Raw genomic sequence first — 27,661 nt, 5'->3', positions numbered from 1 at the left:
GGTTCATACTGTAACGCTAGCTACTTACGTAAATACATAGTTATGTGAATATAAAAAATACATTTTTTTGTGAGGGGTTGAAGGTGTGGCTCAAGAGATAGGTTGCCTAGCAAGTGCAGCAACTTCAGTTCAAACCCTACTACACACACACACACACACACACACACACACACACACACACGTGTGACACACACGGGTTGGGAGCCAGAGGGCTTCCTCGGCTCAGAGTCGGTGCGGGCGGTCGCCCTCACAGGTGAGGAAGGCCAGGACCTCCCTCAACAATCCCCCGCCCAGGTGTACGCTTTCCCAGCGCTCGGGAACTTTTCAGACGCTCCCTGGGCCCCGGCCGGGTCCTGGGCGGCGCCGCGACCGCCGCGGTGACGGCCGCCCAGCTCCGTGGGCGGGTAGAGGAGGGCGCAGGCCCGGGCGAGCCGCGGCTGGCGGCGGCCGGAACCGGAGGGGCGGGGGGGAGGAGGGGGCGGTCCGCTCCGTTCCAGCTCCGCTGTCATGTCTCGCCAGGCGAAGGATGACTTCCTGCGGCGCTACACGGTGTCTGACCCCAGGACCCATCCCAAGGGCTACACCGAGTACAAAGTAACCGCGCAGGTGAGGTGGGTCCAGCGGGGACCCTTCCCCTTTAAAGAGCGGGGGGCCGCCTGGTGCCTTTAGGGGTTGATGCTGAGGGAGGCTTCGGTTTTTAGACGACAGAAAAGCTTTTCCCCTTTAAGTGGAGTCCGGGGCGGCTTGTGGGCGGGGCCTCGCAGGTGTGGGCGGGGCCTCGCGGGTGGTGCCTTTTTATTTGTCTATTTAAAGGCGCGCTGCGGCGCGGTCCCCGCGTCGTCTGGGTTTAGGGGGTAAATTTCTCCAACATGAAAACTAGCTTCATCCAGTGTGAGTTCTCTGATTACTTGGAGGGCTTTGTTTTCGTTTTGGTCCGTCGTGGGACGTGAACTCTGGGCCTGGGCGCTGTCCCTTCAGCTCCAGACTAGCGCTCTACCACTTGTAGATTTTCCTGAGTCTGTCATACTTTCCTACCCAGGCTGGTTTCAAACCTCCATCCTCAGATCTCAGCCTCCTGAATAGCTAGGATTACAGGTGTGAGCCACCCGGGCCGCCTTAGCAGCTGGATCATATGTTACATAATATAGTCACATACAGATTAACATACACTTCCATCCCCCAAGTTTGTGCCTTGCTACTCATTAGTTGTCTTCTCTCACCCTGGATACATTTAGTCCATTCTCTTTTTTTTCATAAAGTCAAATTTATATTTTTTTATTATAAAGGTGATTAAGAGAGGGGTTACAGTTACATGAGTAAGGTAGTGAGTACTTTTTTTTTTTTTTTTGCCAGCCCTAAGGCTAAATGCAGGGCCTGGACACTATGCTTGGACACTTTTGCTCAAGGCTTGCACTCTGTCACTTGAGCCACAGAGCCACTTTGGGCTTTTTCTGTGTATGTGGTACTGAGGAATTGATCCCAGGGCTTCCTGCATGCTAGGTGAGCACTCTATCACTAGGCTATGCTCCCGGCCCCGAGTACATTTCTTTTTAAAAACTGTTTCCTCCTCCCTCGTTTTTCCCACTTACCTCTCCCTACTCCTCTGCCCCCCAAGTTATACAATTCATTTCCAACATAGTGTCAAGTGAGTATTGTTTTTGCATCCTTTGTCCTGCTGTTTCTGAGATTCCCTTTCCCTTCCATTTATCAGACAAACATATACAAGACCAAGGGTACTAAAAACTAAAATAAAAAAATAGAAATGACTGCATAAGGACATAAGAACCTCTTATTTCCAATTCTTGAAAGTTCATGTCAATATGCTTCATATGCACCTAGCTCTTTTTGTTGTTGTTATGAGATGAACTTGATACCTGATGCTTTTCTCAATGGTTAGTGTTCTTATCAACTGAGCCACACCTCCAACCCTTGGTTCATTCTTGACTCTCCTATGAATGGACTCACATAGCAAGTGTTCTTCTGTGTTTGGGCTCCATTTTGGGTGGTTAATTGGAGTTAAGAATCTCATGGATTTGGGCTGGGAGCGTCGCCTATGGATAAAGTGCTCACCTAGCATGCACGAAGCCCTAGGTTCAATTCCCTGAAACTATATACACAGAAAAAGCCAGAAGTGGCGTTGTGACTCAAGTGGCAGAGTGCCACCCTTAAGCAAAGTGTCCAAGGGGGGCTGGGAGTTTGGCCTAGGGGTAAAGTGCTTGCCTAGCATGCACGAAGACCCAGGTTCGATTCCTCGGTACCCCACATACATAGCAAAAAGCCAGAAGTGGTGCTGAGGCTCAAGTGGTAGAGCTCTAGTCTTGAGAAAGTCCAAGGACAGTGCTCAGGCCCTGAGCTCAAGCCCAGGACTGGCAAAAAAAAAAACCCAAAACCTCACAGACTTTCCTACCCCATGTCCTACCCCTTGATCCTCAGAGGTCTCAGCCTCCTGAGTAGCTAGAATTACAGTGGTGAGCCACCAGAGCCTCACTTAATCTTCCAGTTTGATACACAGAGGTAAAAAAAAATTGCCAAGTTATACTCAGAGCCTTACAGTCAAATGCCAGAGGGCTGTGTGACTTTGAGGGGAGCTTAGCAGTCCCTGGAATGATGGGATGTCAGGTGCCAGGCTCTGATCTCACCAGGTTCTTGCCTTTCCTTTTTCAGTTCATCTCAAAAAAGGACCCAGAAGACATCAAAGAGGTGAGGCTCCTGGTCGAAAAGCCATTGCCACCTAATTCCAGCTCTGGAAACAGTAAAGGAGCTGCTTGGGAACCTAGAAGAGACCCTCCTGTCCCTCCCTTATTTCTTGGCACTAGGGTACCCTGGCGCCTCACTGTTCTGGGGGGGCAGATTGGGTGTGGGGGGAGACCCTGGCTTTGCCTTGGTGGCCCTGGTCATGGAGTCCCTGCATAGTAGGTGGTGGTGTGGAAGCGGTACAGTGACTTCCGCAAGCTCCATGGAGACCTGGCCTACACGCATCGAAACCTCTTTCGCCGCTTGGAGGAGTTCCCTGCTTTCCCTCGGGCCCAGGTGTTCGGTGAGTGTCAGATCTGAATCCTCAGACCAGGATGGAGGAAAAGTTGGGCAAAGGAGATCTTTGCTAGTGAGGGCTGGACCTGGAATTCTGTCCTCCAAGATGCTGTCATCTGACAGATCGGAGAAATGGAAGCCCTTAGTGTGTTGGGTCCTTTATTAGCACCTTTTTTTAAATTTTTAGGTGCTGGTTTTGGGACTGAGCTTAGGACTTGAGCATTGTCCCTTAGCTTTTTCATACAAGGCTGACACTCTGCCACTTGAGCAGGTACAGAGTGCCTAGGCTGGCCCCATCTTCAGATCTTAGCCTCCTGAGTAGCTAGGATTACGAATATGAGCCATCAGTTCCCAGATCTTCAGGCCTTTTGCTGATTGATTGGAGTTTCATGAATATTCCTGAATGGGCTGGTTTCCATCCAGGATCATCAGATCTCAGCCTCATTTTTTTTGGCCAGTCCTATGAGTTTGAACTCAGGGCCTGGGCTCTGTCCTTGGGCTTTCTCAAGGCTAGAGCTCTATCTACCACCTGAGCCACAGCACCATTTCTGGTTCTTTCTGTGTATGTGGTACCAAGGAATGGAACCCAGGGCTTTATGCATGCTAGGCAAGCACTCTACCACTAGGCCATATTCCCAGCCCCTTAGCCTCTTGAGTAGTTAAAATTCCAGGTGTGAGCCACTGGGCAGCTAGCAATTTCGGTTCTTTTTATTTTATTTTCCTCCCAGTCTGTGATGTGATATCCTTGGGAGCAGAAGCCTTGTTTCTCACTGAATTTCTAAAGCCAGCACAAAGTAGCTGCTCAGTAAACATCTGCTACAAATATACACAGAGCTGGGGATGGTGGCTCACACCTGTAATCCTAGCTACTCAGGAGGCTGAGATCTGAGGATCACGGTTCAAAGCCAGCCCAGGCACTAAAGTCTCTGAAATTCTTATCTCCAATTAACTACTAGAAAACAGGAAGTGGCGCTGTGGCTCCAGGAATAGGGTGGTAGCCCTGAGCTGAAGAGTCCAGGGACAATGCCCAGGCCCAGAGGTAGGGCACAAGCCTTGAACTGAAGAGCTCAGGGACAGTGCCCCGGCCCAGAGTCCTAGCCCTGCGATTGATAAAATAAAAAAAAAAAAAAAACCACATAGAAGGGACCAAGGAGTCTAGAGAGGCAGCCAGCAGATTGCGCAGCGTCTCTCAGGCAGAACCAGGAAAAGTGGGCCATGTGGCTCTTACCCAACTCACAGTTGCTCTTCCTGCTCCCTTGCCCCGATGCTGCAGGCCGGTTTGAAGCCTCCGTGATAGAGGAGCGGAGAAAGGGAGCCGAAGACTTGCTCCGCTTTACTGTGCACATCCCTGCTCTCAACAACAGCCCCCAGCTCAAGGAGTTTTTCCGGGTACGTGCACCTGCTCTTGCTCGCTGCCCTGCACTTGGGAAGCCCAGCTGCCCCCCAGGCGACACCTGGTGACTCTCCCTGCTGGTGTTTTCCTGCTGCAGGGTGGGGAGGTGACTCAGCCTTTGGAGACATCCCAGGACCTGCACATCCTGCCAGCCCCTCTGACCCCTGCACCACCCCTGGATGAGCCTCGGCTTCCCCAGCCGCTCCCTGCAGAAAGGAGGGGCCTGGAAGAACTGGAGGTTCCAGGTACATGGAGGTGGAAGGAGAGGGGCAGGGATGAGGCCCAAGGAAGAGAAGGAGAGGCCCGTATTCGGTGATCACAACAGTTTGGAATGTTCCCAGCTGCACTCTTCACCTGCTAGGGGCCTTGGACAGCTCATCCTTGTCTGTGCTTCAGTTTGCTTATCCGTAAAATGGGCTTGTGCACTGGCATGCTGGCTGAGAGAGGAGGATTCCTTTTGAAAGCCAGGAAGTGGTGAGGGCAGGTGTCAAGGGCCCCCTGGTCTCTCCTCAGCGGACCCCCCACCATCCAGTCCTGCTCAGGAGGCCCTGGATCTGCTCTTCAGCTGCGGCAGTGAAGAGTCATCCGGTTCCCCTGCTCGAGGTCCCCTCTCTGATGCCGAGCTTGCCCTCTTTGACCCCTTTTCCAAAGAAGGTAAGAAGTAAGGTGGATGGGGTGGGGGTGGGACAGAGAAGCACAGGGCCACCGGCCAGTCTGCATGATCCCTGTGTAAACCCAGGCACGGCTGCCTGCAGCTGGCTGCCTGCCTTCGTGACCATCAGAAGCAAGAGGCCAACCTGTGCCACAGCCCAGCAGCTCGGTGAGCTGATACCACAGCTGCGCGGAGCATCCTGTTTCTCCTCCTAGCTCTTATTTCTGAAGTGAGGTCTCCCTATGTGGCTCAGGCTCGCTCTGAAGGTTGTCTGTTTAGCAATCCTTCTGCCTCGGTCTCCCCAGTGCTGAGGAAGCAAAGTGCAGGCCTCTGCACCTGGCTATTTTTCTGCTGCTTCCTCCCCTCTCTGCTTTCCAGGATTGGGGAAGGTAAAGAAGAATGAGGGGACAGACAAGGGGATGCCACCAGGGATGTTGCCCCCAGCCTCTGAGGGGGTAGAACACCGACTCCCTCCCAGGGGTACTTTGTAAGATTCTCCGTGGACAGTCAGCCTGCAGGAAAACACGCCAGTCCTTGTCAGCCGTGGTGGCAGTGCCCTGTGCTTGCATCCTCGCTCTGTGCCGCCATGACAGTTCACCCCTTCATCGGCTCTTACAGGCCAGAAGCCAACACTGGACTTGACTCATTGCAGACACCAGGCCCCTGAACACACTACTGAGGAGCGCCACCTCCTGCTCCGCTCTCAGCATCACAGGGTCTGGAGGCCCAGCTGGGGATGAGGCATCTTCTGGCCTTCACCCAGAGGCCCTGGGCCTCCTCATGGGTTCTCACAGGACTCCACGCTTAGATGGAGATGGAGCAGTGCCCACCTCTTCCCTCTCTATGATGGGGTACCACTGTTCACCATGCACTGTACCGTGCATGCGTGTGTGTGTGTGTGCAGGTACTGGGATTTGAACTCAGGGCCTCTTACTCTCACTTTTTTTTTTGCTCAAGAGGCACTCTACCACTTGAGCCACAGCTCCACTTCCAGCTTTTTGATGCTTAATGGGAGATAAGCATCTCCGACTTTCCTGCTGGGCTGACTTCGAACCATAACCTTCAGATCTCAGCCTCCTGAGTAGCTAGGATTACAGGATTCTTGTCCAAAGCCTCTCACAGGATTCACCAGCTGCTGGGGAGGCTGTGTGACCACCTCCACGCCATAGAATGCGCCCCTCTTCCTTCCTCTGAATGTGAGGACGCCTGCCACCCATGGTCTGCCCAGTTCTTTGAATCTATTCTAAGATTAGTCTCAGACTTCAGCATTTCTGCTCTTGACACTCAAAGTTGCTCTCCATCTCTCGGTTGAACTTTATGGAAGGAATTCCTGCCTCCTAGAGCACAAGAGTCAGTCAGCTAGAGTCAGGAAGGAAATAGGGCCGTCCATCCAGAGCTCACAAATTGAGCTTTGTTTGTTTTTCCTGGGTCTTGAACTCAGGGCCTGGGCTGACCCTAAGCTCCTTTTACTAAAGGCTATTTGAGCCACAGATTCACTTCTAGTTAGGTTTTGTTGTTGTTGTTTTCCCCAGTTCTAGGTCTTGAACTCAGGGCTGAGCACTGTCCTTGGGCTTTTTTCTCAAGGGTAGAACTCTACCATTTGAGCCACAACACTACTTCCAGCTTTTCTAAGTATGTGGTACCAAGGAATCGAACCCAAGTCTTCATGCATGCTAGGCAAACACTCTACCATTAGGCCAAACTTCTAGCTTTTTTGGGGGGGGGGGGTCCATTGTGGGGCTTGAGCTCTGGGCCAGGGCACTGTCCCTAAACTCTTCAGCTCAAGGCTACTGCTCTGCCCCTTGAGCAGTGCCACTTCCAGTGTTCTAGTGGTTAATGGAGATAAGAGTCTCATGGTCTTTAGGGGTCTGGCTGGCTTTGAACCTTGATCCTTAGATCTCAAACTCCTGAGTAGCTAGGAACCCAGGTGTGAGCCACCACACCCAACGACCTGAGAGACACTATTTCCAATCAATCACCAAAAAGCCAGAAGTGAGTTTATGAGTAAAGTGTTAAGAATATCAGCCCTGAATGAAAAACCTCAGGGCAGAGCCCTCGCCTCACACACACACACACACACACACACACACACACGCACGCACACACACCCCTTAGGGCGGTAAGACTTTTTACAAAGTACATGAACGCCTCTAATCAAACAGAGATCATAGCTAATTTGCTATTCTTAAGTGTCCTCTGGGTTGTCCAGGCTCCAGTTCCTTCTTCTGGAGACAGGCCGATGTCCTGAGGGACAGAGAGGCCTGGAGGTGGACAACAGGTCCTAGGAGATAAAGGGGCCCCACGGCATAAATCCTCTCATTTGATCTTGCCCAAAAGGCCAGGAAGCAATGGAAGCCCTCTCTATCCAATTGCAGAAGGTGCTGGCCCCAGCCCCCCTCACATAGGAGAGCTCACAGCCATGGAGGTAGAGTCCAAAAAGCTGGACCAGGAACCCTGGGAACCAGGAGGGCAAGAGGAGGAAGAGGATGAGGAACCAGGGCCAGCCCCTGCCTATGTGAGCCAGGCTACGGAGCTCATCACCCAAGCCCTTCAGGACGAGAAGGCTGGGGCCTACCCTGCAGCCCTCCAAGGCTACCGAGATGGTGTGCACATCCTGCTTCAGGGGATGCCCAGTGAGTAGGGTCGGAGGGTCACTGGTCAGGTCTGGGGTTCCTCAGTGGTGAGGTGGGGAAGGGTAAACAGAAAAGCAATTAAAGGAGCAGGAGCAAGCCTGTGATCCTAGCTAATCAGGAGGCTGAAATCTGAAGGGCATGGTTCAAATCCAGACTGTGCACGAAAGTCCATGAGACATTTTTTTTTTTTGCCAGTCCTGGGCTTGGGCTCAGGGCCTGAGCACGGTCCCTGGATTTTCTCAAGGCTAGGGCTCTACCACTTGAGCCACAGCACCCCTTCTGGCCTTTTGCTATGTATGTGGTACCAAGGAATCGAACCCGGGTCTTCATGCATGCTACGCCAGCACCCTACCACTAGGCCAAACTCCCAGCCCCTCCATGAGACTCTTTTATGTACAGTTAACCAACAGAAGACCAAAAGTATATCTGGGGCTCAAGTAGTAGAGTGCCAGCCTTCAGAGGGAAAAAAACAACAACAAAAAGCAACAACACAGGTGAGGATTTGTCCCTCACTGATTCGAATTTTTTTTTCTCCTTTGGTTGTGGGGCTTGAACTTGGGCCCTAGGTATGGTCCCTGAGCTCTTCTGCCCAAGGCTAGTATCCTATCACTTTGAATCATAGCTCCACTTCCAGTTTTTTGTTTGTTTTTAACTTCCAATTTTCTTTTTTCTTTTTTTTTTTTTTTGCCAGTCCTGGGCTTGGGCTCAGGGCCTGAGCACGGTCCCTGTATTTTCTCAAGTCTAGAGCTCTACCACTTGAGCCTCAGCACTACTTCTGGCTTTTTTCTATGTATGTGGTACCGAGGAATTGAACCCGGGTCTTCGTGCATGCTAGGCAAGCACTTTAACCACTAGGCCAAACTCCCGGCCCCTCACTTCCAATTTTCTAAAGATTAAGTGCAGAAAAGAGTCTCATAGACTGTACTGTCTACACTGGCTTTTAACTGGGATCCTCGTATCTCAGCTTCCTGAGTAGCTAGCAAGCACCACCAGTATCCAACTGTAAGAACAATTTTAACCTCTTAAGGCCTCAGTTTTCTTATTTGTAAAATGGGAGAAGAGACAATAGGATCCAGCTGTAAAGAACTAGCACAAAGGCCAGTGTTTCTCCACAGGTGACCCATCCCCTGCCCGACGGGAAGGGGTGAAGAAGCGGGCTGCTGAATACCTAAAGCGGGCAGAGGAGATCCTCCACAGACACCTGTCCTAGATGCCACATTGAGGGAGGGGATACTTCCTGGAATGCCAGCTCCAGCACTGCCAGCCTCCCTCTTCTCTCTCCAGAGCCTGGCCCAAATTACTGCTCTTAAAACCCCAGGGATTACATGTGTGTAATAAGGCTAAGGATAACGAAATAATGACTTCTCAGCTTCCAGTGTCATTGGAATCAGATTCACACTTCTGATTCTGCCTGCATCCTTGTCCATGTTGTCAGCAACAGGTCTGGGTACAATTTATCAGTTTACCCATCTGGAATGGAGGTTTGCAACCTGTAGCTTACCACATTTGGCCCATTGCCTTTTGTTTTGTTTTGTTTTGGTAAGGCTCATGAGCTAGAATTGATTTTTACATTTTGTAAAGGGTAAAAAGAATCAAAAGAATTAGATTCTGCGGCAAGTGAAAAATATGAAACTTAAATGTTATTAATAAAGATTTGTCAAAACACAACTAGACTCATTTGTGTAATGTTGTCTATAGTTGAGTTCTTGCATCATCACCAAGTACAAGTAGTGTACTTGGGTCCAAATAAATCACAAATTTCTACATGGCTCAGCAGAAAAATTTTGCTGACTACTGCTGTAGGAGATGGGAAGAAAGAGTATCTCTAGGGAACAACTGAAAATGACGGTTTGATGAAATCAGCTCGAGTGAAAGGGATGAATGAAAAGATTCCTATTTCAGCTGGGTGCGGTGGCTCATGCCTGTAATCCCAGCTACTCAGGAGGCTGAGATCTGAGGATCAAGGTTCAAAGCCAGCCTAGGCACAAAAGGAGTTAATTGGAGATTCTTATCTCCAATTAACCTCTAGAAAACCGGAAACGGGGATTGGCTCAAGGGGTAGGGTGGTAGCCTTGAGCTGAAGAGCTCAGGGACAGCGCCCAGGCCAGGAGTTCAAGCCCCATGACCCACAAAAAAAAAGAGGGGGGGTAACTATCACATTTTTGTTGTTGCCAGAGCTGGGGTTTAAACCAAGGGTCTGGGCGCTGTCCCTGAGTTTTTTGCTTGAGGCTAGCATTCTGTCACTTGGAGACAACTGAATCGGGGACTTTCCTGTCTTTGAACTACAACCCTCAGATCCCAGCCCCCCGAGGAGCTAGGTTTTTGGTTTTTGTGTGATTTTCCCCTCGGGTCTTGGGGCCAGAACTCTGGGCCCGGGCGCTGCCCCTGAGCTCGGCAGCTCCAGGTTACCAGCTACCCCTGGGCCACAGCGCCACTTCCGTTTTCTGGAGAGTTAGTGGAGGTCGGCGGCGGCTCACGGCGGTCAGTGCCGGGCCCGGCTGCCCACCGAGAGCCTCGGCTCTCCGGAGCGGCTTCCACGCTCTGCTCCCCGGCTCCCAGCGCGGACGGAGCCCGAGCGCGCGGAAACGTGCAGCCAACGGCGGCCGCGGCGCACTGCATCTCGGGAGCGCCACAGGACTCGGTGAGAGGGGGCGGCAGTCGGGGTGCGGGAGGGCTGGCTAGGGGAAAGCGAGGACCCGGAAGGCCCGGCGGGCCCGGGCCAAGCCGGCCCCGGCCTCTAGCTTGGGCCCGGCCGGAGAGGCCCCGCCCCAGTCGGAGAGGCCCCGCCCCCTCTAGCCAGCCCCAGCCAAGCCGGCCCCGGTCCCTAGGTTGGGCCCGGTCGGAGAGGCCCCGCCCCAGTCGTGCAGGCCCCGCCCCGGACGGCCCCGCCCCTGGAGGCCCCGCCCACCCCCTCTCCGGGGCGGAGCCGTGTCTGCGGACAGCGGCGGCCGGTCCTCCGCGTACCCGCCATGCTGAGCGCCCACTCTCTCCCCGCAGCCCACACATGTTCGACTGCGAGCCTCGAGTGGGCGTGTGCCCGGACATGTGCCCGGCCGCCGAGCGCGCCCGGCGGGAAAAGGAGCGCCGCCTGCACCGCTTGGAGATGGCGCCGGGGCCCCGGGGAGAACCGCCCCGTGCCGATCCGCGGCGCGCCGTGAAGGAGTATAGCCGCCCGGCCGCCGGCAAGCCCCGGCCCCCGCCCAGCCAGCTGCGTCCGCCCTCGGTGCTGCTGGCCACCGTGCGCTACCTGGCCGGCGAGGTGGCCGGGAGCGCCGACGCCTCTCGCGCCGAGGTGGCCGGCTTCGTGGCCGACCGCCTGCGCGCGGTGCGGCTGGACCTGACCCTGCAGGACGTGAGCGGCGCCGAGGCCGCGGCGGTGCTGGAGGCCGCGCTGGCCACGCTGCTGGCCGTGGTGGCGCGGCTCGGCCCGGAGGAGACGCGCGGACACACGGACCCGGTGCTGCTGCAGAAACAGGTGCAGGAGGGCTTCGGGTCGCTGCGGCGCTGCTACGAGCGAGGCGCAGGGACGCAGCCGCGCCAGGCCGCCTTCCAGGCTCTCTTCCTGCTCTATAACCTGGGTGAGTCGGGGTCGCCGCGGGGCCGAGTCCTCCTTGCAGCAGGGACCCCTCCTGGGGGTGCTAAAATCTCCTGGTTCCAGGCTGGGGGCGGGGGGTGGCTTGGCCGTAAGGCGCATGCGCAAGGCCCCGGGTTCCTTTCCCACAAACAAAATTCCGTTCACTGTTAGGTTCCCCAAAAAGTCAGTGCCGAGCCGGGCACTGGTGGCTCCCGTGTGTAATCCTAGCCTTTGAGGAGGCTGAGAACTAATGATCGAGGTTCAAATCCAGCCCCGGCAGGAAAGGTGTGTGTGTGTGTGTGTGTGTGTGTGCGCGTGTGTGTGTGTATGTGTATGTGTGTGCGTGTGTGTGCGTGCGTGTGTGTGTATGTGTGTGCGTGTGTGTGCGTGCGTGTGTGTGTATGTGTATGTGTGTGTATGTGTGTGCGTGTGCGTGCGCGCGCGTGTGTGCGTGCGCGCGCGTGCGTGTGTGTGCGTGCGCGTGTGCGCGTGTGTGCGTGTGTGTGTGTGTGTGTTTTGGTGTTTTGCCAGTCCTGGAGCTCAGACTCACGACTTTGAGACTTTGAGACTTTTTGCTCAAGGCTAGTGCTCTGCCATTTGAGCCACAGTGCCACTTCCAGCTTTTTCTGTGCGGTACTGAGGAATCAAACCCCAGGTCTTGGTGCCTGTTAGGCAAGCACTCTACCACTAGGCTACTCCAGGCCTGGAAAGTTGTTGTTTTTGCCCTTGGTTGTGAGGCTTGAACACATACAGAAGTGGTGCTGAGGCTCAAGTGGTAAAGTGCTAGCACTGAGCAAAAGTAATTCAGAGGCAGTTCCCAGACCCTGAGTTCAAGCCCTAAGACTAGCCCAAAATAAAGAAAAACATAGCAAAAGGGCTAAGAGCATAGCTCAATAGGTAGAGTGCTTATCTGGTATGCTGTACGATCTAGAATCAATCTCCAGTACTGAAGAAAAAACTTTCAATACTTGAGTGCCTTTCTTTAAATGATACATTTTAGTAAATTCTATTTAATTGTAATAAAATGCTATTGAATTCATAGCTTAGTCAGAAATCTCCATATTTAAAAAAAAATCCCAAGCCAGGCACAGTGGCTCACGCCTGTAATCCTAGCTACTCAGGAGGCTGAGATCTGAGGATCTCTGTTCAAAGCCAGCCCAGGCACCAAAGTCCCTGATATTCTTATCTCCAATTAACCACAAGAAAACAGGAAGTGGTTCTGTGGCTCAAGAGCTCAGGGACAGGGCCTAGACCCAGGGGTAGGGCGGTAGTCTTGAGCTGAAAAGCTCAGGGACAGTGCCCAGTCCCAGAGTTCAAGCCCCATGACCAACAAAGTCCATAGGCTCCAGTGTCCATGATTGCCTGGAAGAGAACCAGGGATAGAGTCACCTCAGGGTCATTTCTAAGGTGGTCAGGGGAAAGGTGACACCATCATCTCTGAAAAGGGGTGCAGGGCAGCCAGAACAGTGGGAAACTCAAGCTCAGGAAGTGGGGGTAATTAAATTATGTGGGCCTGTGTACCCCCTCTGAAAACACTGCCCACTTCTTCCCTGTGACAAAACCTAGACGGAGTTGAGATCTTGTGTGTGGCACCTCAGCAAGCTGAGGATCAGGGATTTGCCTGGTAGTGAGATCTGTCTTGGAGAAGGGCATTGCCAGGAGAGAATCATGCAGGTTACCTGAGTGGTCCAGTGACCAAGGTCAGGAGATGAGCTTGACTGAAGGTCAGAGGAGTTGGGACTCTCTAAGACTGGAAGTGGGAGTGGGTGGACCCCAGAAGAACCCAGCATCTCATCCTACAGGTTCCGTGGAAGTTCTGCGTGAGATTCTGCAGCTGCCTGCCTCCCTGCGCGCCTGCCCGCCCCTGCGCCGGGCCCTGGCAGTTGACGCTGCTTTCCGAGAGGGCAACGCTGCCCGCCTGTTTCGCCTGCTGCGAACGCTGCCCTACCTGCAGAGCTGCGCCGTGCAGGGCCACGTGGGCCGTGCTCGCCGAGAGGCCCTGGCCCGCTTCGCCCGAGCCTTAAGCACCGCCAAAGGACAGGCATTGCCATTGGACTATATGGTTCACCTGCTGGCCTTGGACGATGCTCACGAAGCACAGGACCTGTGCCGGTCCCATGGGCTGCCCTTAGACGGAGGAGACAGAGTTGTGTTCCTGAGAGGCCGCTATGCCGAGGAAGGGCCGCCCCCAGCCGGTTCCTGCCAGGTGTTAGTGGAGAGCAAGCTCGGAGGACGCACCCTGGAGGACGTGGTCATGGAGGAGGAGGAGGAGGAGGACGGTGTGCACAGACCCCGATCCCCCACATGAGCTGCGGAGCTGCCTTTCAGAGCCTTGGTTTTCTTGGTGTTCCCAGTGTGAAGGGGTGCAAAGACTGGTGCCATCCCATCCTGAACAGCTAAGAGCTCTGCGCCCCATTGTGGAAGGTCAACAGTAGTCAAACACCCCAGTCACCTTTGCTCTTCCAGGGAGGGGCAACCTTCTCCCCACCCCCCATAAGAAAGGATATCCGCTTGGTTCTTGGGAGGGACCTGCTTTGTGTGGAGACCCACCAAATCTGGGCAAAGAGTCCGACCAAAGATGACAGCTTAGTTCAAGTAATGACCATGAGGTAGGCCAGACCCTGTTGGCTACCTAATGTAGCCGGATATGACTATAGAGACCCTCAGTGTTTGTAACAACCCCATTGGCTGCCTGCGTCCGGCTGGGCTTGACCTAGCAACCCCATGGATTGACCACACGGTTTTTAACCTTAAAAACCCAGTTCACTATCTACTTCCCCAATAAAGTCACCTTTTTGTATGAGATGGCCTCTGCCTCGTGGATTCTGGTGGGACGTGGAGCCTGTCCCCCTGACCCCTTAACACCAAATAATAAAAGGAACTTTTTTTTATAAAGACTTGTTTTATTTGGGGGTGGGGTGTGAGGACAGGAAAAACTGCAAAGGGGCCTCTCCTCCTTGTGCCTTAGTTTCCCCATTTCCTATGGAGTGACCTGGGTGTTCTTACCATCCACAGCCATAAGGAGTTGGCAGGGTTTAGGTTCCCAGCTCCCACCCCCTCCTCGGCAGCCCACTCTCTGCCAACCAAGATCCAGAGAGTGACTGCCCCTCTCTTCAGGGCTCTGACTGGCAAATGCTTCAGAGGGTCCCCTGGTTTTGTCACTTGTGGCCTCTACCCCAGGAAAAGCTGCATTCCAGGAAACCAGGTGAGAGGCAGAAGATAAAGGAAGCAGTGAAGACACAGCTGGTCTCAGAGGTCAGCCACAGGCCTCAGGGTGGCTGCTGCCCCTTCCAGAGCCATCACCACAACACTGAGCTGCCTCTGCACCTCAGACCAAGCTTCAGATCCAGAGCTGGTATTCTGGGCCTTGGAGTAGGCATTAGCCAGGCCTGGGAATGTGGCAACCGAGCTGGTGCGGGGCGCCCAAAGCACATGGCTGACAAGGAATAGGATAAAAGTCAGTGGGAGACTTGGGCCTCACAAAGCTGCTATAAACAGGTACGAAAGCCCCTTCCAGAATCTGTAAAATGGGTGCTTACTGCAGTAGGGGTCCCTCACATTCTTATCTCTGAGGCATGAATTGATCTTCACTTCCCAGTAAGTGGCCATTATGCCGCCCCATCTTGGCACCTCCCAAGTCTTTGAGTTAAGCTCACCTGTAGTACAGTTCCTCCGGGAAAGCCCGGGGGTTCAGGAAGGCCCTTTCCAAGAGCATCAGCTGGTCATTGACTATCCGGACCTGCAGGGGGCTGGAGGAGACAAAACCTGCCAAAGACTGCAGCCACAGGCCTGCTGCCAGCCTGACATCTTGCCCACATATCCTCCTGGATGCCCACTGCCCTTGCTCACTCTGGGCTGCTGCTCTGAAGTGCTGCTATGTGTTGGATCAAGGCTGCGGCTGCTGTCTCAAACTTCTCCACTGCCGTCACCAGAGGCCCTGTGAGGAAAGAGCCAGTGGCTTAGCCCTGGGGGTTCAGGGCTTCCCAGGCCCTGTGTCTGGAGGTATCAGTACTCAGGCTAATGTTGTGCTCCGCCAGAAGGGTTTCAAGGTGGTCCTGAGCTGCTGTCAGGAAGCTGCGGAGAGTCTCGCTGTAGTCACTGACGTTGAGTGGCAGGAAGAAGCTGTCGCTGAGGCGGAGAAGCACACTGACGGCTGTCCGTGCCACAGCTTGGTGGCTGCTGAAGTCTGCAGAAGGATGACAAGGCCAGGGCTGGGTCTGCAGCCCATCCTCCTCCAGTCCATCTCAGGGTGGCCCTGTCCCTCTTCTCACCAGGATCCACAAATTTCTCCACATACTCAAAGGTGTCGAAGGCGGTGTGGTAGGTGGGGTAGATGCGGGCTGAGGTCTTGTTCTAGGGGAAAAGGCATGGGAAATGGGTGCACCTCCCACATTGTGTGAGCATTTTCTCAGGAGATGGATTCTAGGATTTCTAATTTATATCACTTCTTGGCCTTTGATTAAAACCATGTGTAGAATGTCTCTCATTTCTCATTCTTTCTGTGTGAGTACCATTACTGGGGCTTACATTCAAGGCCTAAGTGCTTTTTCACTCAAGGCTCCATTTCCAGATTTTTGCTAATTAAGTGGAGATAAGAATCTTACAGTCTGGGGCCAGGAGTTTGGCCTAGTGGTAGAGTGCTTGCCTAGCATGCACGAAGACCTGAGTTCGATTCCACAGTACCGCATACATAGAAAAAAGCCGGGTGGTGCTATGGCTCAAGTGGTAGAGCTCTAACCTTGAGAAAGACCAAGGACAGTGCTCAGGCCCTGAGCTCAAGCCCAGGACTGGTATAGTGGCTCATGCCTGTAATCTTAGCTACTCAGGAGACTGAGATCTGAGGATCACAGTTCAAAGCCAGCCTAGTCACTAAAGTCTCTGAGACTTTTATCTCCATTTAACCACTAGAAAACAGTAAGTGGTGCTATGGCTCCAGGGGTAAGGTACTAACCTTGAACTGAAGAGCTCAGAGACAGCACCCAGGCCCAGAATTTAAGCCTCATGACCAAAAAATTTTAAAAATAAAAGAGTGGGGGGGCTCTCATCATAGGCTTCCCTGCCCATGCTGGTTTTGAGCTTTGACTCTCAGATCACAGCCTCCTGAGGAAGAACCTGAGGCTCGGAAGGATTTCCTTGCCTGGCATTACCAGCATAAGAAACAGCTGGAAAAGAAAAGAAACAGCTGGGCCAGTGCGAGTTATAGTTTCCACAGAAAGGAGCAGCAGCGTGGGGGTGGGGAGTGAGGCCTAGTGGTAAAGTGCTTGCCTTGCATGCACCAAGACCCAGGTTCAACTCCTCAACACTACATACATAGAAAAAGCCAGAAGTGGTGCTGTGGCTCAAGTGGCAGAGTGCTAGCCTCGAGAAAGCCCAAGAACAATGCGCAGGCTCTGAGCTCAAGCCCCAAGACTGAAAAAAAAAAAAGGAACAGCACGGGGCTTTGGAAGTGGATAAGGGCATCCAGTCGCAGCTCCCCCTGCACGAGCTGAAGGACGGCTGGGCACCCCACAGCCCTTGCCTGGTTGCATTCTCCCACCAATGCTATGAATCTCCCTGACTTCATAATGTTCCTTAATCTATGCTGAAACAAACCACTCCCCCTGCATCACAAGATCCCAGGGCCTCTTTCAGTCATACCATCTACAATTGATTGGCAGTATGACTTCTTTTCTTCCACCTAAATATGCAAAACCTGAAGTACATCTTATAGTCAGTAGTACTGTACACGAGGTAATAAACAGACACACTAAGAAGGTAAACTACCAAGCAAAGGAACCTAATCCAGCCTGTATTAGAACACGAGGCAGGGTGGCTGAGGTTGGTGAGATGACTAGAAGACGAGTGCACAGGACAGACTGGGGTGCCTGCTCACCCGGTCATAGGTGTAGGCGAGGTCCATGGAGGAGATGCCGAGGAAGTGAATGAAGGGAGCATAGTCACTGCCGGCGCCCAGAGTGCCCATGCTGTGGACAGGAAGAGGGCAGTGCTGCAGGCTGCTGAGCAGCACACCAGGTGCCAAGCCCCTGCCAGTCCCGGGCTCACCTGGGGATCAGGCCGTACACCGGGCTTCTGCGGTTGGAGTACTGGATCCAGTTGTCATAGATGCTGAGTCCCCGGCGACCGGGAGCGTCAATCTATGGCCCAGGGAAATGGAGTCTATGGAAGCCCACTGTCCAGACACAGACTCCCCGGTCTCCTCTAGCCCCCCAAACCCCCCACCGCTTTTTTTTTGTTTATTTCAGTCTGGGGGCTTGACTTCAAGGCCTGAGCACTGTCCCTGAGCCAATCTGGGCTCAAGGCTAGCACTCTGCCTCTTGAGCCACAGTACCACTTCCAGCTTTTTCTATTTATGTGGTACTGAGGAATCGAATGGTGTTTCATGCATGCTTGACAAGCACTCCACCACTAAGCCACATTCCCAACCCCCCTCCCACCCCACCCCGCACCTCTTTTACTGCAGAGAAGATGACACTCTGTACCGGGGGTGTCCCCTGGGCCCGAAGGGTCGCGTTGGCTGTGGGGCGGGGGGACAGGGGAGGACTGCTTGGACCTGGCTCCTGGCCCCTTTCTTCCCCACCCCCCTCCTGGTGTCCTGGCGCCCACCTCCTACCAAACACTGAAATATCCACATTGATGTAGGCCACTGTGCGTTCCTGCAGCTTGCTGAAGAATTCCTGTGGGGTGAGGGTGTGTGATGAGGTGACCTCAAACCCCAGCCAGACGCAGCCCAAAAGCCCCATTCCTTCCCTGGCCTGTGGGACTTGCTCACCTCAGTGAATTCCGTGGAGCCAATGAGCGCAAACTCCTCTGCCCCCCAGCTGGCAAATATGATGGATCTGCGGGGTCGCCAGGTGCCTGGTGGGAGACCAGGAAGGGTTGGAGGGGGAGGTCCCCAGGAAAGCTGGGGACATGGGAGGGAGGACAGCTGGCAACAGGAGGGCAGCCTTTAGCCAGGAGACTGTTCTCTGTGACAGTCCACGCCAACACCAGATAACCCCCATCAACCCCTGCAGTGGTCACTTCCTCCAGATTCCCTGCTTCCTTTCCATAGACATAGACATGTTTATTTAAACACACACACACACACACCATTTTTGGATGAGTTGTAGAGTGCTTGCCTAAGCTACTCAGGAGGCTGAGACCTGAGTATCATGGTTAGAAGCCAGCCCCAGGAAGAAAGCCTGTAAGGCTCTTCTCTCCGATTAATCACCCAAAAAGTAAGGGGCTGGGAGCATGGGCTAGTGGTAGAGTGCTTGCTGAGCATGCATGAAGCCCCAGGTTTAATTCCTTGGTACCACATACACAGAAAAAAAGCCAGAACTGGTGCTGTGGCTCAAGTAGTCAAGTGCTAGGCTTGAGAAAAACCCAAGGTCAGTGCCCAGTTCCTGAGTTCAAGCTCCAAGACTGGCAAAAAAAAGCCACAAAACTGTGGCTCAAGTGGTAGAGCACCACTCGAGCTAAAAAGCTCAGAGACAAGACCAGGCACTGAGTTCAAGCCCCAAGACCAGCACAAACATGATAAGAATGGGAATGGGGGAATGGGACAAGGATCCCCGGGCTAAGTCTTTGCAGTAAGGGAGGGGTCGCCTCACCCTTCCTCAGCAGGGTCCCCAGAACACGCGTGATCTCCAGGAGGACAGCAGTGCCACTGCTGGGGTCCACAGCACCGTGGATCCAGCTGTCCCGATGGTTTCCGTAGACGACATAGCGGTCTGGCAGGAAGAAGAGTCAGAGCCACAGAGGAGGGGCTGGGTGGCAGCTCAGGGCCCGATGGCCTCCAGACACAGGGCGTGGGGGCTCACCAGGTTCCACAGCGCCCCGGATGATCCCAAGGACATTGGAGGAATTCCGCAGCACCAGGCGATTGTTGACAGTCAGTTTTACCATGCTGAGGAGGTGATGAGAGGGACAAAAATCGGGGCCCTGTCCAGTGTTCCCTACTCAAAGCAGGACAAGCTGAGGTCCCAAGAGGGAAGGGGTCAAGGTCAAGTCACTTGTCCTTGAAGGCCTGAGGAAGGTCCAAGCGCAGTGCTTAGGACTGGAATCTCTCTCTCTCTCTCTCTCTCTCTCTCTCTCTCTCTCTCTCTCTCTCTCTCTCTCTCTCTCTCCTCCTTCCTCTCTCCCTCCCCCCCTCCCAGCCCTGGGGCTTTAATTCAGGGCCTAAGCCCTGTCTCTGAGCTTCTTTTGCTCAAGGTTAGCACTCTACCACTTGAGCCACAGCATTACTTCCAGCTTTTTCTGTTTATGTAATGCTGAGGAATTGAACCCAGAGCTTCATGCATGCAAGGCAATCACTCTACCACTGAGCCATATTCCAAGTCCTTGGAGTCCTCTCCTTGGCCCAGTCACTAAGTGTTTATCGGGAACTTTGTGTGTACATGCGTGTACCCTAGCCTCACTAAGACTCTGCCCAATGATTGAGACAGGGTAGGGAGAGCTCCCTCTTCTGAGCAATAGACCACAAGTGAACGGGCACTTGAGGGAGGGCAGACCCCATGCAGCAGGGATGCTGCTGGTACGAGGCTGACATCAGCCAGGAGTGGTTGAAGCCCTAACATGGAAGGTCAAGGTAAGTTGTGGCTGCAATGTGAGAGGGGCAGAGAAGCTCAGGCTTCCCCTAAACAGGAAACATACTTTGGGATCCCAGGAAGGACTGGAAGGGAGAAAGGGAGAAGGCTGAGGACAAAGTTAGGTAGGAAAATAACAGTTGAATGGAAGCGGAGGCATGGCTCAAGTGGTAGAGCACCGGTCTCAAGAGAAAAAGCTAGGGGCCGGGAGTCTGGCCTAGTGGTTAAAGTGCTTACCTAGCATGCATGAAGACCCAGGTTCGATTCCTCGGTACCATATACATAGAAAAAAAGCCGGAAGTGGTGCTGAGGCTCAAGTGGTAGAGCTCTAGCCTTGAGAAAGTCCAAGGACAGTGCTCAGGCCCTGAGCTCAAGCCCAGGACTGGCAAAAAAAAAAAAAAAAAAAAAAGAGAGAAAAAGCTAAGCGGCTAGGAATGTGGCTGAGTGGTAGAGTGGTTGCGGTGAAGCCCTGGGTTCAATTCTTCAGTACCATATAAACAGAAAAAGCCAGAAGTGGTGCTGTGGCTCAAGTGGTAGAGTGTTTTCCTTGAACAAAAGATGCTCACAGAGAGTGCTCAGGCTCTAAGGACTGGCAAAAAAAAAAAAAAAAAAAAAGCTAAGCAAGAGCAGTAAACTTTGAATTCAAGCTCCAGCATTGTTTTTTGCATTTTTTTTTCTTTTTGGTCAGTTGTGGGGCTTGAACTGTGGGCCTGGGTGCTGTCCCTGAGCTCTTCAGCTCAAGGCTAGCTTTCTACCACTTAAACCACAGTGCCACTTCTGTTTTTTTTTGTTTGTTTTGTTTTTCCTGGTGATTAATTGGAGATAAGAGTCTCCGGGACTTTGTACCCGGGCAGGTTTTGAACAGGCACCTGTTCCCAGGCTTGTCTTTGGCTGAAATGTCCCCCAACGCCACTCACCTGCCTTCTGGAAAGCTTCCATTTGTCGAGAAGCCAGGCCCCAGCTTATAGTCACAGCCCAGCGCCCCCTGCCAGGTGTCTGGAGCTGAGGGTCCACTGAGGTTACTGGGGAGGAGAGAGAAGTCCCTCAGCGCATGTGTCCTGGCCATCCCAAATGGGCAGGGGTTCCCGGGCTCAGACTCACCAGAGCAGCTCTTTCGCATCTTGGAAGCCAATGGGCTGGGCAGGAATTGGAGGAAATCCAGGGGTGTTATTAAGGTTCAGGCGGAAGGAAGCAGGATAGGCTGGTAGGTAAGGAGTCAGTGGGTCCCCAAAATATTCGTAGTAGGAGCCTCTTTCCACACCAGAGGGAGGCAGGCCCCAGGAGTTGGGGAAGGTCTCGCTGGGCAAGCTCTTCCCATCGTTGATGTCGCCAGGGTCTGTGTACACCAGCACCCCAACCACGCCATGCTTGGCTGCATTCACTGCCTGCAGGAGGCAGAGGAGCCTGAGTGTCTACTTCCCTCCCTCCCTCTTTCCCTTCTTCCTCCCTCCCTTCTTTCCTTCTCCAAGTGAAAGCGGGTACTGATGTTTATGCAAGGCATTTATGGCATTTATGGCAATAATTCTTTTTTTTTTTTTTGCCAGTCCTGGCTTGAACTCAGGGCCTGAGCACAGTCCTTGGGCTTTTTTTTTTTTTTTTTTGGTGGGTCATGGGACTTGAACTCAGCCTGGGTGCTGTCCCTGTACTCTTCAGCTCAAAGCTACCACCTTACTTGAGCCAAGCCCCACTTCCTGTTTTCTAAAGGTTAATTGGAGATAAGAGTTTCAGGTCCTTTTGTGCCCAGGCTGGCTTTGAACCTCGATCCTCAGATCTCAGCCTCCTGAGTAGCTAGGATGACAGGCGTGAGCCACCATGCCTGGCTTGTCCTTGGGTTTTCTCAAGGCTAGTGCTCTACCACTTGAGCCACAGCATCATTTCTGTTTTTTTTCTATGTATGTGGTACTGAGGAATCAAAGCCAGGTCTTAATGCATGCTAGGCAAGCACTCTACCACTAAGCCATTCTCCCAGAACTATGGCAATAATTCTTGTAACAGCAAAGACTATTTGGTACAACCAAGCCAGTGACTCTTGGGGAATCTCTTTCGTTTTTTTCAGTGGTGCCCAGGAGTTCAGGTTTAAAGTCTCAACTTCCAGCTGACAGCTCTGCTTGTCTCACTACCCAGCTTTGCTGTCCCCACTCCCTTCCTTTCATGTATTTCTGTCGCCCACCCCGTGCAGAAGAACTACTCACCTTAGCCCCACGCCCAGCGCCCCCATAGCGAGTCAGGGCAATGGTGCCTTCCAGTTTGATGCCTCGGGCCTGCAGCTCCTTGAAGTCATTTTCTGTGCCTTGGTTGGCATAGACAAGAAGGCCCTAGTGCCAAGAGAAGGGATCGCCATGGATCTCTTGGGCTTAGCCAAGAGCAGGTGGAGGAGGGACAGGAAGGCTGGTGGGAAGAAATCTGGACAGAAGTTGGGGGTTACGCCCTGGCAGCGTGGGGGTGGGTGTCTGGCCCCACCTTTGGCGTTCCAGGAGGGGCGTAGGCCGCGTAGGGTTGCACCACATTAGGTCCTGCTTGCTCCCCAGTCACATTCTCCTCACCAGGTTGGAAGGAGTGGAGGACAGTCTCTTTGGTGTCCACTGTGGAGACAGCCAGCAGTCAGCATCTCCCCTCGCCACCCCAGACCTGCCCTGCCCACCTGGGCGGGGCCTCACCGAGTTCCACAAGGTTGGGCTGCTCCTGGTTAGGGAAGGACAGCAGCACCTCATAGGTGGAGGTCATGGCCGAGTCCAGGCCAGACGTCTGGTCCTTCCAACGCTGCAGAATGAACTCCACAAGGGCCTCATCCCGGGGGCTGGAGGCCAGGTGCGGCTCCTTGGAGAGTTCTCTGCAGGGCAGAGAGGGAGAGGAGCAGGGCCGGGGTCAGGGAGGGCCCTCTGGGCAACAGGGGGAGGGGGTACAGGTGCCTCTCACCGAAGGTTCTCCCGGATCTTGCCGGCATCCAGCTGTCCCAGGACGTTTTTAAGGATCACCAGGTCCAGGTCCTGAGGGGCTGAAGTGCTGGTGGCTTTGGGGATAGCAAAGTGGCCCAGGATAATCCCCAGTGCCAAGATGGCAGCGACACCCACTGCTGACCCTACTACCTTCACCCAGTGCATCCTGAAGACTCAACTAGCTGGACGCCCTGGAGAGGCCTCTTAAAGAAGGGGTGTTAGCCTAGTTAACCATTACCCAGCAGGTAAGGGGTTGCCCTTTTGCTCCAACAGCAGAAAAGGGGGACATCCCACAGCAAAGGACTTGCCACAAGAGCCATATTCTGCACCAGCCACACCAGCGACCTGCTAGGGACCCTGAGGGCACCAGCGCAATCAGAACACTGAGGTCCAGAAAGGGCCTCCCCTTCAACAAAATGCCACACCAGACCTGGGACTCAGAGCCTCTGTGTCCAGAGCCAACTGCTACTGGCACCACCTATGTCTGGCTTGGTGTTACCCTGATCTCTGGCACAGCGAGCTCTGCCTGCTTGAGCAGAAATGTGTGTGTGTGTGTGTGTGTGTGGGTGTGTGTCATGGGGCTTGAACTCTGGGCCTGGGTGCTGTCTCTGAGCTCTTCAGATCACCCTAACCCTGGAGTCACAGTCCCATTTCTAGTGATTAATTGGAGATGAGTCTCTCAATCTTTAGTGCCCTGGCTGGCTTTGAACCCCAATCCTCAGATCTCAGCCTCCTGAGTAGCTAAAATTACAGGCATGAGCCACCGAGCCTGGCTTGCTTGAGCAGATTTTTTAAATTCAAATCTGATTCTGTGAGCCAGGCACTAGTGGCTCATATCAATAATCTTAACTATTCAGAAGGCTGAGATCTGAGGATCTTGGTTCAAAAACAGCCTAGGCAGGAAAGTCCATCCAATTCTTATCTCCAGTGAACCACCAAAAAGCCAGAAGTGGATGTGATTCAAGTGGTAAAGCACCAACCTTGAACAAAAAAGCTATGAGACAGTGAGTGCTTTGGCCCAAAGTTCAAGGTCTAGTGCTGGCACAAAAAAGAAATACAATCAGACATTCCATGACAGAAGCTGTGTGGCTTTGGACAAACTACTCTGCTTCTTGGGGATGTTAGGACCTAGTTCACAAAACTGGGATGTTGTCTTCATTCATATTCATATAATAAATATTAAGCAAGAAAGAAGCTGTAGAAATAACCTGGTATGCAATGTGCATACCAGTAAAGTGTACTTGCCCTGCAATTCCCGGAGCATAAAGCTTGCAGCTAAAAGACCTAAAGGAATGTTATGGCTGTATCCTGAATGGTGCTGGCTTATGGGAGGAGGTGGAAGGGAGGGGCTATATCTGGAAACCCATACAAGGTGATTTGTCCTTGATCTCCTTGCAGCATGTGGAATTCACTCATGCATCCACCTGTTCCTTTACCACCACCCCCATTCACTTTATGTGAGGTCTGTGCCCAGTGAGGGGGTAACAGAGTCCAGTAGGAAAGGCAGGCAGGTAGTTGGTTATCAGCCATATCTTGAGTGTGACCTTGGGTCTTATCAGAAGCCCATCCTTAGAGAGCACACACCTGCACATGATGACCCAGGATGGCTGCCTGCTCAGGATGACACAGGGTGGTCACCAAGGCCACCTGATAAGGTGAGAAATGGACACTGGAGGCAGCAACTCCACCCTCCCCTGGGAGGACTTAGTCCTTTGAATACCTGCACACCTGAGCGTGTAAGTGTGCTGTTAATGTGGTTCTCATTTGACCATGCTATGATACTCAAGAACTCATCCCAGTCTGCCAGGCCCTCGTGGCCCATGCCTGTGACATCTGAGGAACACCATTCCAAGCCAGCCCAGCCAGAAAAGTATGACACACAAAAAAACACCCTGAAAGTGGAGGCGTGGCTCAAGTGGGAGAGAACCATCCTTGAGTGAAAAATCCAACAAGAGTTGAGACCTAGAGTTCATAGCACCAAAACAGAGAGAGAGGGAGAAAGAGGAGAGAGAGAGGGAGAGGGAGAGGGGGAGAGAGAGAGAGAGAGAGGGAGAGGGAGAGGGAGAGGGAGAGAGAGAGAGAGAGAGAGGGAGAGGGAGAGAGAACACTCAGCTCAGGGTCTCAGAGTCAGTTGGTGTCTACACTGCTTTTGGTAGTATACTTAGTCTTCCTTCGCCTACCTTGACTGGTAGGGAGTGTGTCCCCTCCTTGACTATTCTAGAATGTGGTTGTTGATGGAGGGCACCTCATTTAGCTAAAGCCTAGGAGCATCCCGTCTCTCCACCCACTCCCATGATCACTGGCTCCCCAGCACCTGTACCCCATTACTTTTCCCTTCTTCCTTTCCTCCTGGCCACTCTATAGGCCTCCCCTCCAGGGCAACACCTCCTCTCCGCACCATTATCAATCTGTTTCCTGTGTCCTCAGGATTGGAGAAGTCACAGCAAAGGTCCATACTCCAGCTCCCAGAGTTGGCTCAAACTCCTTGACCTTGCCTCTTAACCTACTACACAGGCCATGCCCTTGGGGAAGGCCAGATGCTACCTTTCTACCCTAGATACACAGTTTAACCCCTTCCATCATTTTCCACATCACTCCTTTTTTTTTTTTTTTTTTGTCAGTCCTGGGGCTTGGATTCAGGGTCTGAACACTGTCCTTGGGTTTTCTCAAGGCTAGAGCTTTACCACTTGAGTCACAGCACCACTTCTGGCCTTTTCTGTGCATGTGGTACCAAAGAATCAGATCCAGGGCTTTGTGTATGCAAGGAGAGCACTCTACCTCTAGGCCATGCTCTGGGCCCTCTCTGATCTCTTTTCCTCAAGGCTAGCACTCTACTACTACTTTGAGACACAGCTCCACTTCTAGTTTTGTGGTGGTTAATTGGAAATAAGAGTCTCATGACTTTTCTTCCCAGGCTGGCTTTGAACCACAGTCCTTATTATCTAAGCCTCCTGAGGAGCTAGGATTACAGGCATGAGCCACCAATGCCAGGCTCTTTCTTTTCCTTTCTTTTTCGTGTGTGTGTGCTGGTCTTGAGGCTTGAACTAAGGGTCTAGGCACTGTCCCTGAGCTTTTGGTTTGCTAACACTCTACTTGAGCCACAGTACCACTTCAAGCTTTTTCTATGTACATAGGACTAAGGACTGAGGACTCAAACCCAGGACTTCATGCATGCTAGGCAACCACTCTACCATGAAGCCACATTCTCAACCCTCCACTTCTGGATTTTTGGTTAATTGGAAATAATGGTCTCATGGACTTTCTTGTCAGGTGGAGGCCTTAAGTTCTGATGGCGAAAATCCAAATGCCTCTTTAAACCTCAAGAGTATTTGGCCCTTGTGGCGCCCGTATGATCTCTCTTCTCCTTCACGATCCCATACCCCAAACCCCTTTCCCAGCTTATTCAAGGAGGCACGTGGTGGCTCCTCAGGTCTGTAAGTATAAGGCCCCCCACTCAAATGAGCCTGGCTGATTCCATTTTGTAAAGACCTCCATACTGTCTGGCAGAAAGGTTGTTTTGCTTGCTTTTTCAGAAACTTTTTCTGAACTCAAGCAGAGCCCTGCCTGCATCCTGTTTGGACAAGAATGTATGCGCTGATAACCAACTGCCATTGGCTACACTGACACACTCCAGTGCTCTCCAGAACAGCTAGCTGAACACAAACTTACAAACCAAAATGTCAGCAGTCCAGTCCTCCTAGATAATTCCTTTCTTTCCTTCATTCTTTCTTTCTTTCTCTCTCTCTCTTTCTTTCTTTCTTTCTTTCTTTCTTTCTTTCTTTCTTCTCTCTTCTTTCTTTGTGTGTGTACTGGAGCTTGAACCCAAGGACTCTTGCTCTCACTCAGATTCCCACTCTCAAGGCTGGCATGCTCCCAACTGAGCCACACCCCTACTTGTGCCTTTTTGAAGGCTAACTGGGGATAAGAAACTCCCAGACTTGTCTACCTGGGTAGGTTCCAGCCAAACAGCATCTCAGTTTCTAGTCTAGTTAGGATTACAGGTGTGAGCCACCACACCCATCTTTCCTTCTACATCTGAAATGCTTAAAAACCCAGCTTAGGCCGGGAGTGTGGCCTAGTGGTAGAGTGCTTGCCTAGAATACATGAAGACCCAGGTTCAATTCCTTGGTATCACATACATAGAAAAAGCTAGAAGTGGTGCTGTAGCTCAAGCACTAAAGCCCTAGCCTTGAGAAAGGCCAAGGACAGTGCTGAGGTCCTGACATGAGTTCAAGCCCTAGGACTGGCATAAGAAACACAAACACAGCTTAAGCCAGGCTCTAGTGACTCACACCTATTATCCTAGCTATGCAGGAAGCTGAGATCTAAGGATCTCAGCCCAGGCAAGAAAGTCTGTGAGACTCTTATCTCCAATTAACCACTAATGTGGCTCAAAGCTGCAGAGCTTAGAGACAATCCTGGGGCCCTGAGTTCAAGCCCTAGATCAACTAAAATGACAACAAAAGGTCCAGCCCCACTCAGGGCAGACACCGCCATAGTGTCTACTCCTTTCCTCCCTTTGCCTCTTTGCTTGCTTTTCTGCCTCCTGGTGGACTGCTTCACACCCCATGGATTGGTCAAAGTCTCTTGACCTAACAAGGCCACAGACTCATGATGGAGCTGTGGCTCAGAGGCAGAATTTATTGCTGAGACCTAGCGAGACTCCGACTTCCTCAGGAGGTGTCCCACGTCCTGCCTCGAGTCAGTCAAGGGCTGCCTGCGGTGACTGTGGACGCGAGGAAGGTCAGGGGGGCTGTGGCAGGGAAAGGTGAGGAAGGCTCTGTGAGCAATGCTGTACAGGAGTCCTCCCTCCTGCCCCCCTCTGCTCCCTCCTGCCCATGCACCTGGCATAACACGGGTGCCTCCGCATCCTCCG

At 52.8% G+C, this 27,661-nt stretch overlaps 3 protein-coding genes across 3 annotated transcripts; 2 read left to right on the top strand and 1 right to left on the bottom strand.

The window, feature by feature from the left end:
- The first annotated feature begins 471 nt into the window (after positions 1 to 471).
- Snx15 (sorting nexin 15) lies at positions 472 to 9,366 on the top strand. Its single transcript, XM_090347419.1, has 8 exons — positions 472 to 606; positions 2,665 to 2,700; positions 2,917 to 3,037; positions 4,304 to 4,419; positions 4,521 to 4,668; positions 4,937 to 5,077; positions 7,451 to 7,708; positions 8,824 to 9,366. The coding sequence occupies exons 1-8, from the start codon at positions 508 to 510 to the stop codon at positions 8,916 to 8,918; spliced, it is 1,014 nt and encodes a 337-aa protein (XP_090203545.1). The 5' UTR covers positions 472 to 507; the 3' UTR covers positions 8,919 to 9,366.
- Positions 9,367 to 10,620: 1,254 nt separating this feature from the next.
- On the top strand, positions 10,621 to 14,085 carry Sac3d1 (SAC3 domain containing 1). The gene is made up of 2 exons (XM_090347417.1): positions 10,621 to 11,286; positions 13,085 to 14,085. The coding sequence occupies exons 1-2, from the start codon at positions 10,713 to 10,715 to the stop codon at positions 13,588 to 13,590; spliced, it is 1,080 nt and encodes a 359-aa protein (XP_090203543.1). The 5' UTR covers positions 10,621 to 10,712; the 3' UTR covers positions 13,591 to 14,085.
- Positions 14,086 to 14,188: 103 nt separating this feature from the next.
- Positions 14,189 to 22,950, bottom strand: Naaladl1 (N-acetylated alpha-linked acidic dipeptidase like 1). The gene is made up of 18 exons (XM_090347418.1): positions 22,766 to 22,950; positions 22,507 to 22,679; positions 22,310 to 22,431; positions 22,042 to 22,164; positions 20,951 to 21,234; positions 20,767 to 20,871; positions 19,085 to 19,170; positions 18,875 to 18,994; positions 18,052 to 18,137; positions 17,893 to 17,956; positions 17,729 to 17,796; positions 17,325 to 17,416; positions 17,155 to 17,245; positions 15,554 to 15,635; positions 15,295 to 15,468; positions 15,132 to 15,219; positions 14,939 to 15,031; positions 14,189 to 14,718 (listed from the first exon to the last, which is right to left on the bottom strand). Exons 1-18 carry the CDS (start codon positions 22,948 to 22,950, stop codon positions 14,532 to 14,534), a joined length of 2,223 nt encoding a protein of 740 aa, XP_090203544.1. The 3' UTR covers positions 14,189 to 14,531.
- Positions 22,951 to 27,661: the final 4,711 nt, after the last annotated feature.

The sequence above is a fragment of the Megascapheus bottae genome, chromosome 16, assembly GCF_031878675.1.
Source record: "Megascapheus bottae isolate mThoBot1 chromosome 16, mThoBot2.hap1, whole genome shotgun sequence".
NCBI classification, from domain to species: domain Eukaryota; kingdom Metazoa; phylum Chordata; class Mammalia; order Rodentia; family Geomyidae; genus Megascapheus; species Megascapheus bottae.
Note: the sequence above shows the minus strand (reverse complement) of the source record. Positions and strands in the feature narration are given on the sequence as shown.

Bases quoted from the DNA above. Each gene is read 5' to 3' on its own strand.
- Snx15 (XM_090347419.1), top strand. From the start codon at position 508: ATGTCTCGCCAGGCGAAGGATGACTTCCTGCGGCGCTACACGGTGTCT. The intron at 2,701-2,916 runs GTGAGGCTCCTG...CCTGCATAGTAG, and splicing joins ACCCAGAAGACATCAAAGAG to GTGGTGGTGTGGAAGCGGTA. The intron at 4,669-4,936 runs GTACATGGAGGT...GTCTCTCCTCAG, and splicing joins GGAAGAACTGGAGGTTCCAG to CGGACCCCCCACCATCCAGT.
- Sac3d1 (XM_090347417.1), top strand. From the start codon at position 10,713: ATGTTCGACTGCGAGCCTCGAGTGGGCGTGTGCCCGGACATGTGCCCG. The intron at 11,287-13,084 runs GTGAGTCGGGGT...CTCATCCTACAG, and splicing joins CTTCCTGCTCTATAACCTGG to GTTCCGTGGAAGTTCTGCGT.
- Naaladl1 (XM_090347418.1), bottom strand. From the start codon at position 22,950: ATGCACTGGGTGAAGGTAGTAGGGTCAGCAGTGGGTGTCGCTGCCATC. The intron at 15,469-15,553 runs GTGAGAAGAGGG...ATCCTTCTGCAG, and splicing joins GGAGAAATTTGTGGATCCTG to ACTTCAGCAGCCACCAAGCT. The intron at 15,032-15,131 runs GTGAGCAAGGGC...TGTCTCCTCCAG, and splicing joins CTTCAGAGCAGCAGCCCAGA to CCCCCTGCAGGTCCGGATAG.